The following is a 13,820-nucleotide window of genomic DNA, read 5'->3' on the forward strand; positions in this document are numbered from 1 at the left end:
ACAGGTGAAATAACATACATGTAACATTATCTTAGGACAGGACAGCGTAAACCTGCTCATCCTGATCAGTAAGCAGCGTCCATACCTCCACTCACCTACTTACGAAGCAGCGTACCCGCTCACTTCCGTTACCATTTATCGGTACTTATCAAGCAGCGTAACCGCTCGCTTTCATAACCATTTATTACATTATACCATCAATTCAATAAGCAGCTTCACCCGCTTGCTTATATACTTATCAAGCAGCGTACCCGCTCACTTTCATAACCATTTATTGCATTATACCATCAATTCAATAAGCAGCTTCACCCGCTTGCTTATTTACTTATCAAGCAGTGTAACCGCTCACTTTCCTTACCATTTATTGCATTATACAATCAACCAAATAAGCAGCTTCCTCTGCTTACTTATGTACTTGTCAAGCAGCGTAACCGCTCACTTTCCTTTTCCAACTTATTGAATTGACCATCCAGCACCATTAGGGGAACAGAAGAGAGTAAGCTTGCCCCTCTTCTCTGCCCACCAGCCTGACCAGGCTGTTGCCCTCTTTGCAGATCACTTCCAGCAATCTAAAAACCATTAAGGCATCCAGCCAAACATCATTCGGTGTACCCTGTCCCCACTAAGGTGGATATAGTTAACTCCTAAAACCCTCACATAAAAATAACCAGTTACCAAAATCACTGAAAACAAAACACTGACCCTTCACCTATGCTAAGATAACCTAGCATACCCACTGCACATGAGCTAAATAATCCTTACTTCATGACCAATGGCAGCTCCACAATAACCAGTTACCAAAACTGCTGAAAACACAACACTGACCTCTTCACCTATGCTAAGATAACCTAGCATACCCACTGCACTTGAGCCAAATAATCCTTTCATGACCAATGGCAGCTCCACAAAGACTTCAAGGGCATTATAAAAAAACACGCAGAGTCAACTACATGCCATACCAAATTGCAACGCCATTTACCACCCAATCCAGTAATAACCAAATGAGCTCTCCTTAATGCCTGAGCAATACATTCTAATGAATTCAAAACCACTGCAAGCACCCAAGAAAAATCTTCTTATACCACAGAAAAAAAGACTCCACAGCAACCCTTGAAGAATTTAATCCACTTGAAAGACAGAATTCACAATGACAAAATATACAAGAACTGATTTTCTAATCTCTAGCGCCTCGGCAAGGGTTGCTGTGGAGTCTTTTTTCTGTGGTATAAGAATACATTCTAATGACTCCATCACTCCCCTTCAACTGGACAACCTTCACAAATCCCACCATCATCTGAAAAAACACAGAAACCAGAACAAACCATGATGCCTAATCCCAGTCCCATTTCACTGCTTAAAATGACCATAATAGTATCATAAAATCCCATTGTCTAGCAATCCCGCCATCACGCTAACTATCCCTTTTAAGCAGTAAAACAGCTCAACAGCCATCATGGCATTCTAGCAACTCAACAAAACAAGCCATACTATTTTGTATTTAACCCCATTGCATACCATCATACCAATGAGATCACTTTAAAGTAGATACAATATATTTTTTTTTATTCCTGATGCTCCCCACCCAAAACAAGCAAACAGACCATTGCGTTGTAACTATTGGGAAGAAAATATAATCCCATATGCGACTGCCTTGCTGAAAGACCATGACCTGTTTTCACACCACTCCATCGACCGACATCAACCTCACCTTCCTTCCACCTACTTTCGTCAGTAACTGTTGCCCACTGGTGCTTTCCATGTGTAATCTCCTCGCACGCCACTGCTTCCATCATCTGCAAATTCACTATGTATCGCCACCCCTGGTACTCGACACACCACCATCTACAAAGAGAAGGAGAAGAGTAAACCCTCTAAAATGTAAAGAAAAGGCTCCATCTTATACCCACCTATTCCAGATTACAGCCGCAGCATTCTGAGACCCCATCTGCAAGAAAGAAAAGACATGTAAATCATCCAAAATACATAATCCCCATTCCAAAACATCAAGGACAACCTATCCCACCAACACATGAAGGAATGTAACACCACCACTCACATCTATGACAAAGCAGCCGGAACAGATGCTATGCTTCCGATGACCCTAGCAAATACCAAAGATAAATTTAAATACCCCATCTAATCATGCTTATTTTGATACAGGGTTTCCATATTGCTATTCCAAACTCATGTCTGAGTCTAATGTAGCCAACAACTATGAACAACAATGATGTCCTTTTTGATTAACTAACTTTATACATCTTCCATAAAGCCTGTAGTTCTATAACTATCATTACCCAATTGGTTGATATCAGTAGAAAAACTCATAGCTGAATCTACCCATACCCAGGTCCCAATTAAATTGCTTTTACAAACTCACGTCAATAGCATGACAAGTTTTTGCCTTAACCTGCCTTCCAGCGGGGTATGACATCTCAAACTCACAGGTCTTTCAATTCCCAAAATTCAGTCCGCTACGGTTGCCACTAATCTACCAGAAACAGAATGCATACAAAACTGTCCAAATATGAGCCATATCTGACCTTCTGTGAAATCTGTACCATTGAAATACGATCAATACCCTTCTAAATAACCCAATTGATTAGCCAAGTAGTGCCAAATATAGCTACCCCCAGGGCATAACATAATCATTCACCCTAGTGCTTACCTGATGAGATAAGGGTAACAATAAACTATTCTATGCCATTTAAAATTAATAAAGCAAAGTTTCCCCATGCTTACTAAACAAGGTACCCAAGGGTAACTGCACGAGACGCCTGCTTTAGTACTTAATTGTACAAACACACACCCTCACCTCACATGTAAAATGGCTGCAGCTAGAAATCCATTGTTGCGTTTCCAAGCAGTCAGTACAAATCATGCTCATGTTACAGGTAGTACTAGAGCTGCTTTCAACATATGCATGCTGATATATGGTTTCAAGTCCAGACATTCTACTAAAATCTGTACACTATATTAATTCACAGTCTCTCATCCTGTCAAAGTCTCAAGGAACTGTGGTTTCTGGACAATATACATTAAAACAAATCCTGTTACTCCAGCCACTCTACACATTTAAAAGAGAACAATATTTAAAATCATAGCTCTCAACCTTCCATCTATATAATGTGGAATAAATGGGCAAAATGTGGCTTACTATCTATTTCAGCTAGGAAGGTGATAGGATAGTTAAAAGACTTGACAAAGCCTAAACTAATGAGAGAACAAAGATCCAAAAATAGGGACAGATTTGCCATTGCTCCTATAAACTCCAAAAGCTACCAGAATAACAGGATGTGTGTCAAGACGCACCCTCTGAAGGAACTGAAGCCTGAAACCCAAGTACATGTCATTATTTAGGGATTTAATCCACAGTAATTTGCCAGAAAACTACAAAATTTATGAGGAACAGACCCAAAATGTGAGGCCAAAATCTGGACATTCTATGAAAATCTATACAGTTGAAAGGTATGCAAGGGTGATTTTTTTTGAAGGACATGAAGTCCAGACAGCTCCGCCTCCCGAATGGTCAGCCCTGCCAAGTCTCGAACCCGGGAATGCTGTCCTCTACAATCACATTAAAACATCACTATACCATTTGTCTTTTATTATTTTCAATAACTTAACATATAAGGAACCGGGTGTAACTGATTCATACAACCAAACACCAGTGCAAAAGTAGTAGCAACGAATGACTGAGGCCAGTAAAAGTACCCAGACTTCAAAACAAGGAAAACAATATGCAACAGCTCCAGCACTCAGCTAAAAGGCTTCACTGACCCAGACCTCTGAAGTAAAAAAAAAAAAAAAAAAAAATTATTGTAAGTAAGTATCAAAGGAAGGGAATTGGTGCCTTATGTGGAAGGTTGGATGCTGGGCTGGCATCTCGACACCATAAAACTCCACTGCCAATCATGAGCAGACAGGTGATCCACTGTGGTGACCCCTAACCAGGAAAAAGCCGAAAGAAGTCGTCTTAAAGGAAGGGAATTGGCAGGCTAATACAAGACTGTGCCAAACTCTCTACTACCTCCAGAACCTTTTACGTTTTGCTATTATAATTTGCGACTACATTTACCAGAAGACACCACTGGAAAGATCAGACTCAATGTGTAAGACATCAGTATGTTACCCATGCGCATCATGCACCCTGCTGACAGCATAACTCCAAGCCTGTGAGAAGAAAAAAAATGTGGCTTAGCTGGCACCCATAGTCAGCGGTTAGCCCAAAACAAGGCACCCCTAACGTTAGCAAACCCCCAAGTGCAACAACACCTTACCTCCAGAGCCTTGACTCAGTACTACATCAAGCAAGTGACTAGACTACTTATCCTTTATCGGCTCATTAAAACTAAGAGAAAAAACTGCAAGATAGTGTTGTTTTTTTTTTGGATGGGTAACTGAAAGCAGCAGTCTCTAGATTTCTTGCTGCAATAGGTTGAGAGGTATGCCTGTACATCCTACTGGAATACGAACAACTAAATGATAGCCACAGTCCAACGAATGTCGCTGCCCCATTTTGTGAGCAAAAACTTGGATCTTCTTGACCATTTGTGTGTCCCGCCCCCTAATGCCTAACAGTCCTCATAATCATGCCTAAACTTGAAACAAGGGTGGCAAAGTCTAAACTAGGGAGATATTAAACTGAAATGCCCGACCAGAGAGAAACTACGCTGCATGCCCCCTTCCCCATGTATCCCCATTAGTGTGAATAAAACTTTTAGAGTCAAACAGGAACTGGTTTAATCGGAGCTAATGAAAATCTAAAGAATGACCCAGACTAGACCTGAAACACCACTCGAGCATCCCCAGAAGTTCTTTTAACACAACAAAAGACTGAGGCAAACTCCAGACATCCACGAAACTCGCCCATCACTCCACTGCAGAGGGCTTGCAGGCAATCTTTCCCCACCCCTGTCAGCTGTTAGCCATGCTATGCGCACATGCCCAACTGATGGCATTCAGTTGTGTGGACCCACCAGAAGTAACAATTTTCACAAAATGCATCTAAACAAATGACATTCCTTTCATGAGGAAGGCAAACTTCACTTGCCAGTAATACTTCATCCACATTTTTATTTTTTAACCTTTCCTTAATAAACTCTGTTCATGTCGTTTTGGCAGGGCAATTTTTTTCGGCATCAGTCATGTTCATCAATCCAACCTTCACTCTCCACAATACCAGTCAACCCCTCTAAAGTAGTACAATTCAAGGACAAATTCTCTGCAGACATCCTGTGACAAAAATGCCCCTAATAAGGTCCTCAGTCATGCAAAGGCCCAAAAGGAAATGTCACCACTCTACCCTATCACCCAACCACAACAACCACCGCAGAAATGAATATCACCACTCCAATACACAGCAATAAACTACACAATAAATTGTCTAATATGATGGATTTCATGACCCCAGTTCACTAAAAACAAGATGCATCAAGTGATCCTTTCCATCACCTCAACTTCCAAGCCGAAGATGGTAAAACAAAACCCAAAGAAACCTAATCAACTCTGACGAAAACAACGGGCAAGTTATCAAGTCCTCACACAGTCCATTTGTACAACTTTCTGATGTAAAATATAACATTTCACATGAGACCATGGAACTTCTCAAGGACATATTACCAAAAACCTTGCAACAATATAGTCATTAAGTCTCCTAATCTCAGTTAATACAGCATTTACCAAACCGCAATCAGCAATTCTTTTTTTTTTCCTTTTTGCACAAAAACCCTGACCTTGCATGGACTCAATCTCGAACTGCTCCCCCCCCACCCCCAAGACCCTGCAGGGATGCCAGGACAACGGGAGCTGTATGCCAACTGCACCACCTCCATTACACTCACAGTAGGACAAGTGAACGCAAAGGAAACCAACAAGCAATACCGCAGAATTCCCATGCTCCGTACTAACCACTCAAGACCCCACCAAACCCACTGAAAACTTCCCCAGCCAAAGGAACCAAGAAAGAAACCTCCTCACAAACCAACAGAAAGAAACTCCAACTCCCAGGGCCCCAACAAAATGACAACCATTAATCAAACTGGGGGCCAACGATGGGCCGCAAAACAACCCCCAACCACACCATATCACTGAAAGAGGCTGCCGCAAAGACAACAGCCGTCAGTGTGCCCAGAAAACCCATGAAACTCCCCATCTCTCTATGTGGAAAGTGCACCCATAATATATATTAAAATAAAAACACACACACACACACACACACACACACACACACATCACCTTCATACATATGACCATACCCTAAACCCTAGATATTCACCTCCTCATGCCCACCACCAAACCAAGGCCTACCTGACCAAAGAACACACCAGTCGTCAGGACATGAACCTGCAGTATAGCAAGTTTACGCCAAAATGCGACTCCTAATCCAGTTACACTTGCCTAACATCCTTTAAGCCCCTCCCAACCCCTACCTCACTTCCTCCCAAACCACATCCATCCCTATTTAACCCTATCCTACCCCTAACCTCCCAAAGCCTGCAACTTTAACCCCCCCCCCACCTTGAAGATGTCCCTGGACAAAATGGTCTGTTCCAAACCTCATTTCTCAGACACAACAGATTATAGATATATTTACAAAGTCTTATGCAAAACAGTTTTGCCCCACAAAAGTGGTGATAAGTTGTCCTAGTGACATCCAGGTAACCCCATATACTGGAATCAAATTAGATTATATTGAAAAGAACTGCGCAAGCTGGATCCAAACAAAGTGCAGGGAGGAGACGGAATTAGTAACAATGACCTGAGAACACTTCAGCAAGAACTTACAGTACCATTATATCTATTATTCACTAGGTCATGGGGCGATTCCTCAAGATTGGAGACATGCTCTTATTAAAACTGTCTTTAAGGGAAAGGGGAGTAGGACAAACACAGAATCATATAGACCCTTAAGTCTACTTTCATGTTGTGGAAAAATAATGATGAAGGTAATATTGGATAAGTTATTGTCAGAACTGGATAGGTTGGGACTTGAAACCATATATCAGCCTGCATATGTTGAAGACAGATCTATAACCACCTGTAACATGATGTTCTATAAAAATATAATAACATCTGAATGAAAACGTGTGCTATGATGTAATTTATATAGATTTAACTTCAGTATTTGACAGGGTTATACACAACACCGATCAATAAATTAGCACAACTAGGTATTGATGTAGTCTTGATAAGATGGATAGCTGCATGGTTTACAAATAAGACATGGCAAGTATCATACAGCAACTGGACAGGCAAAATCCTTAGTTACAGTCAGGGTGTGCCACAGGGCTCTGTCCTAGGACCTTACTTGTTTAGATTGTATCTTTCAGACCTAATATTTTCATCTGATGTGTTCTCCAGTCTATATGCAGACGACCTGAAATTGGGTAACGTGATTATGTTACAGATAAGGCATGTGAAAAATAACTGGACTGAATTGACCATTTGGGCACAGCAGAATAATATGCTGATAAATACATAAAAAACTAAGCATATAAGATTTGGGAGACAAATTGAAAGGTGAATATTTAATACAGCACACAGTGATTGAAACTGTAGACTCATTTAAGTACCTGGGTATATGGGTAGATTCAGCTACGAGTTTTTCTAATCATATCAGCTAATTGGTTAATGATAGTTATAGAACTATAGGTTGTATAAAAAGATTTATAACATCTTGGAAATCAAAATTAATGAAGTCATTGTTTATTAGTTAAAACTAACAATATTGAAACCTTATAAATAAACAAGCATGAGTAAACTGGAAAGACTACAACGGAAATATACCAAGGGTATCCATGGATGTGAAAATTTAAGTTATTATGAAAGACTTAAATATCTGAACTTGTACTGTGTCTCTTACAGATATCTAAGAGGAGATCTTATTCAGGTATATAAGGCATTTAGAGACAACTACCTCTGGGAATGTTTGGGGTTATCAAAAAGTACTAGAGAATCATCAGACAACCTGTGTGAAAGTTTCTATAGGAATGAGAAGTGTATTAATTGGTTCTCTGACAGAGTAGTTGATGCTTAGAACAGACTACCAAATTACATTAAAGCAAGTACTAGTTTAGATATTTTTAAGAACAGCCTGTATACTTATTATGGGAACAAGTGTTTTGGCAAGTTAGAAAGACATTATATGTATGTATAGTAGAAGTATGTATATAAGGGTTAAAACTTTCTTAGCTGAAAATAAGTAGAAAAAAATAAAATAATTATGTGTTTGTTATCCATACTGTAATAACTGTTCCATAACTAGTACAGCTGCAAGAAAAACTGCAGATAAGGATGACTCCCTAATTCCTGACTAGTACAGGTGCAAGGAGGACCAGAGAAAGGAACAACTCCCTAAGTCTTTAAGGTTGTTCCGTAAAGTACCTTCAAACAGAACAAAATGTAGTTTATCATCAAACTGCATCACATCAAGCAAATACCAAAGTAACAGCTGGATCCAGGTTTCATGGAAAAACTGTATTAAAAAACTGTAAGACTAAATGGTGTTAGCTCTGGTATTTTGTAGGAACACATTGGTCCGGAGTTCCGCTCTGGCGACCCCTAACCGGGAAAAGCCGAAAGACACAACAACAACATTGGTTCCGAGATAAATGGAGAATTATCTGTATCTGTATTGAAAAGAAAACCTTGAACATTAAGAGCTATAAGCTGTAACAGTATAGTATGTGTCTGTTCCATAGAGAAGTTATTTTATTAATAACTGCACTTAAGTTAATAAAGTGCAGTGCTATAAAGTATAGCAGTCTACAAGACTCTGTGCCTTAATCAGACTGTTTCCAGCACTATAGTTTTCATATGCTATTCATATGCTTATTGAAGTGATAGGAATATAAAAACAGATACCTACTTCAATATTTGCTCACTAACAAGAATTATTTATTTATTTACTAGGTATAAACGTGGGGCCTGCTGTAGCAGGAGTCATTGGAGCTCGAAGACCACAGTATGATATCTGGGGAAATACTGTCAATGTTGCTAGCAGGATGGATAGCACTGGAGTGCAAGGCAAAATTCAGGTAACTATGACTTAGCTATGTACTCTACTCTTCAATGAGAAAAAAATCACAGTGCATAACCACGTAATGTGCAATTGTTAAATCATTGACAAGTGTGTTGTTAACAGAGTCATGCATTTAAGATAATTAATGCATTGTTTAACTATTGTGGGCATCACTTCATTATACTCTTCAAAAAAGTAAGTGATTGTATGAATCTCTGTTCACCAGTGAGAGTGGGGAGCTTTGAGCAGCCTATCTGTCCCTGGAAGAGTGGTCTCAGCCCAGCAACTAGTAGCTAATTGGCCATTTTGGGCTAAATCCCATCTCTTTCAAGCTCCCTGCCTTAAAACCAGCATTTGCGCGCAGTGCAGTTTAAGCTGTTTTAAACTATTCCCGGCTCCACAAAGTCTGCTGTTCAATTTTTCCCTTAGAAGTAGTCTAACTCTCAAAGTAAGCACTCTACCTTCCTTCTACAGCCCAGCACTTGCTCAAATTCCTCAGTAAGCACTGAACAAACTATAGCACTACACCCCCTATACTATCCAGAAGTACAAGGCTCCCTATTCGTCCATTCCGGACAATCAATAAATCAGTTCTTTAAAGTATCCAGGCATGTCCAAAGTGCAGTTTCAGGTATACTCTCCAGTCCAGCTGGTGAATCTGGGAATCTTGAGGCAATGTTACAATTGCCTTATGTACACAGACAACACTCTCCTCCTTCCAACAAACTCAAATGTATGTGAGAGATGCAACTATACAGCCAAACTGGAGGCTGAGCTCTCTCAACCCAAGACTGGCACAGTCAGTCAGGAGGAGAAGGAAACCACTCGCACCACACAACCAGTCTCACATAGACCAATCGTATTAGCAAACAAGACACAAACTCACAAAAACATACTCGGAGGCTCTAAATAAAAATCTGCCAAAGCACCATAGACCTCCAAAGCAGACATCCAAGCAACCACTTCCCCACAACAACTTTCACATATCACATACTTCACAAAGTCAGTGTGCCACACAGTCGCAGCCCTTAAAGCTAAATAACACACCTAATACACTAGTAATAGGAGACTCTATTGTCAGGCACACTGACGTCCCGCTCACCAGACTGAACAAGGAGAAGGTCACTGTAAGTTGCCTGTCAGGTGCCAGGATCCGCCACATAACACAAGCACTAAGGTCACTCCACAGCAGGTACAAATATGACTCTGTCATTGTCCATGATGGTGTGAATGACCTGAGACGTACCTCCCTGGACTACATGAAAATAGACATAGAGGAGCTCTCTGATCATGTAGCCCAGGCCGGTATGACCCTGACCCCCTGAGTAGCATCTTGCCCTCACCAAGAATGATGCCACAGTATAAAGACAAAATGATCAATTTTAACAATTGGCTAAGCTATTGGTGTCATTCAAAGGGGATCCAGTGTCTGTTAGCCTGGGACGACATGCTCGACAAGCCACGTTGCTTCACCAGGGACGGCTTGCACCTGTCACCCTTAGGCTTTCGAATACTGGCTAAGGCTCTTGCCACTCCCATAATGCCTTTTTTAGGCAAGGCTCAAAAGACAAACCCACCTCCATAGACAATACCAGAAACAAAAAACTAAGGATAATGCTACTCAACACCAGAAGTCTAAACCTCAAGATGCACGCACTCGAGGCACTCCTCAGTATGGAGAAAATCGATATCTGTGCAGTAACAGAAACCTGGTTCAAGGCTCCAGAGAGCACCCCAGCACTACCAGGATTCAACTCATACCATACTTTTTGGCCCCAGAACTCGGACCGAAATACTAAAGGCGGGGGAGTATCCATCTTCATCAAGGATACCCACACCTCCAGGTTAGTGGCACTGCATGAGGCAGCAGAGACCATCCATGTGCAACTAACAGTGGGCAAAACTGCTTTTCAGTTTGTAGCCTGCTACAGATCACCCACCTTGTCTCAGGACCCCCACTCGGCATTCCTGAGAACATTGGAGAATATGAAGGTCTCACCAAACACCATGATATTGGGGGATTTCAACTACCCAAACATTGACTGGGAAAACTACTCAAGTCCCAACTCTTTTGCCCAATGGTTCCTGGAGTTTATAAACTCAAATGCCATGGAACAACTGGTCACCACTCCCACAAGAGGAGACAACATATTGGACCTGGTCATCACCAACATGGGGGCTCAATGTTTCACACCAGAGGTAAACCCCTCATTGGCAAGATCAGACCATAAACTAATCACAATGGACATCCACATCCCGACCCCATGCCCAGCCAAGGAAACCACTGTGAAAAATCTCTCAAAAGCAAACTTCACACTTCTCAAGACCAAGGTGGGAAGTTTCAGAGCCCCCGGGCTAATGGAAAATGCTACTCAAACTGCATAATCCTTTACAAATGCACTCTATGAGGACCTACAGGAATGCATGGATCGTGCCATCCCAAGTAAAACCAAGACTCACTCCTCCAAAAACAGGAGACCAGTCTGGTGGACCACGGCCATAAATAAACTATACAACAGAAGGAGGAAACTATTAAATGATAGGGCAAAATCCCAAAAAGGGTAGGCATCCCTGATTAGTATTAGCAAGAAACTTTGCTCCCTCATAAAATCATCAAAGGCTAGCTTCGAAAGAAAAATCGCCAAAGACTCTAAATATAATCAGAAGGCGTTCTTTAGCTACGTCAAGAATCTGGGTGGAAACTCTCAGATCTGCTCTGAGCTGGTGCAGAATGACACAAAATACACTGAACCCACTGACATTGCCAACATCCTGGCGGACAGGTTCAGTGCAAACTTTACCCCCCCTTCCCCCCTCCCAAAAGGGCCAGTGTCTATCCCAGAAGAATGCAGTCCCCCAGACATCACAGACACACAGGTGAAAGTAGCCCTTTCCAAAGTAAAAAACACAGCAACAATGGGACCGGATGGTATCCCGGGCTGTGCCTTACATGAGCTCCAAAAAGAACTAAACTCTCACAAACTCACTGTCCCAACTCAGCCTCACCACAGGTTATGTACCCAAAGAATGGCGTACAGCAACAGTAATCCCTCTCCACAAAGATGGCTCCACAACAGATCCCGGGAACTATTGCCCTATAAGCCTGACTAGTCTGGTCTGCAAGGCTATGGAGCGCATCATCATGGATCTCATAAACAAAGATATTGGGAACCTCCAGACACTGAACCCTACCCAATTCAGCTTTGTTAAAGGCAGATCTTGCTTCTTAAACCTAGTTGACTTCTTTGAAACAGCTACCAAAGCCATAGACAGGGAAAGATAGTCCACACAGCCTACCTGGACCTCGCAAAGGCCTTCGACACAATACCCCACTCTGGCATCATAAATAAGCTTACCAGCTTAAATATCAACCCATATGTCACAAGATGGGTTGCAAACTGGCTCAGGGATAGAACCCACATGGTCAGAGTTGTGGGTGCCATGTCTGACTCTAAACCGGTTACAAGTGGCATCCCACAGGGCTCAGTCCTGGGACCCCTCTTGTTCGGTATATACTTCTCTGAGGTACAGGCAAGCACGGGAGGACTGTGGCTGACCAAGTTTGCAGATGATTGCAAACTGGGAGCCATAATCGATTCTCCGGCTGACACAAGCATCCTCCAGAAGGGTCTTACGGAGACGGATGCCTGGTGGCAGAACCATGGCCTCAAGCTAAATGCCAAAAAGTGCATAGTCATCCCTTTTGGGAAAAACAAAGTGCCCACAAACTACCACATAGGAGATAATCCAGTAAGTACGGAAGAAGTAATTAGGGATCTGGGGACCCAAGTAGATAGTAACCTCTCCTTTGACAATCACACTGCCAAAGTGGTTAGAAAACCTTCTATATAGCTCACCTTATCAGAAAAGGGTTCACATCTAGATCAAGAGAGGTCATTGTGCCCCTCTGCTCATCAGGTCCTTAATTGAGTACAATGCCCCATTTGGGCTGTATCTTACCCGACACCTGCAACAGCTGGAGAGAACTTAAAAGTACCTCACCAAGAGGATCGTGGGCCTCAAACAGATGCCCTATGCAGCTCGACTAATGAAACTCCAGCTTTACTCAGTTGCCTACTGCCTACTCAGAGGCGATCTCTGCTTGACGTACAAGGCCATGTCTAACCCGGAATTGATGGACATGCTCCACCTCAAGAAAGCCAAATCCATTAGAGCTACACGCTCCAGGTATTTAAACCTCAGCACAACAATAAATAGGACATGCTGGAGGGATAGATTTGATATCCCAGAGGCTTCCCTCGCTCTGGAATAGAATCCCAGTCCATGTTAGGCAGAGCCCCTCGCTGACCCTCTTCAAGAGAAATCTTGATGAGTGGATGAGAAACCGTAAATTTACTCCTAGGATCACCTCTATGGCCCTGCTGGACAGAGGCTCAGGAATCTAGTCTAAAAGGGTGGCGAAAGTCAACACATTCTGGCTAGGCTTATAAATGCCCTAGGGCAGATAGCCTAGTACCTACCTATGAACCTATGGAGCTCAATAGCTAGTAAAGCTTTCTGTACTGATAACATCAGCAACTAAATAAGCATCAGCCTTAAAATGTTCTGATTCCTTTGTAAAATAAAATACACTGATTTCTCACTACCATGAAGCAGATTGCCAGCCACAGTCAGAATAACTCGCAACTGTCCCTGATTTAGATTTTTCTGTCTGTCATAAAATTGCTGATTTTCTGATAAAATCACTAAGAATTATATTTAGGTTCATAGGTGTTTACTAGGCTAATGACCACAAGGGCCTTTTGAAGCCTAGCCATGCATCCCAAATCTCTGACAAGTT

At 41.9% G+C, this 13,820-nt stretch overlaps 1 protein-coding gene across 2 annotated transcripts in view; it reads left to right on the plus strand.

Moving 5' to 3' along the window:
• Positions 1-13,820, plus strand: part of LOC122796441 (adenylate cyclase type 1-like) — a 1,016,273-nt gene that overhangs the window by 961,449 nt on the left and 41,004 nt on the right. For both annotated transcript variants that reach the window (XM_044064913.1, XM_044064914.1), the window contains one exon: positions 8,911-9,035. In XM_044064913.1, coding sequence (XP_043920848.1) covers positions 8,911-9,035 — 125 coding nt within the window. The remainder of the gene's footprint in view (positions 1-8,910; positions 9,036-13,820) is intronic.

This window comes from Protopterus annectens, chromosome 3.part0 (genome assembly GCF_019279795.1).
Source record: "Protopterus annectens isolate FY-2018-M chromosome 3.part0, PAN1.0, whole genome shotgun sequence".
Classification (NCBI taxonomy): domain Eukaryota; kingdom Metazoa; phylum Chordata; order Ceratodontiformes; family Protopteridae; genus Protopterus; species Protopterus annectens.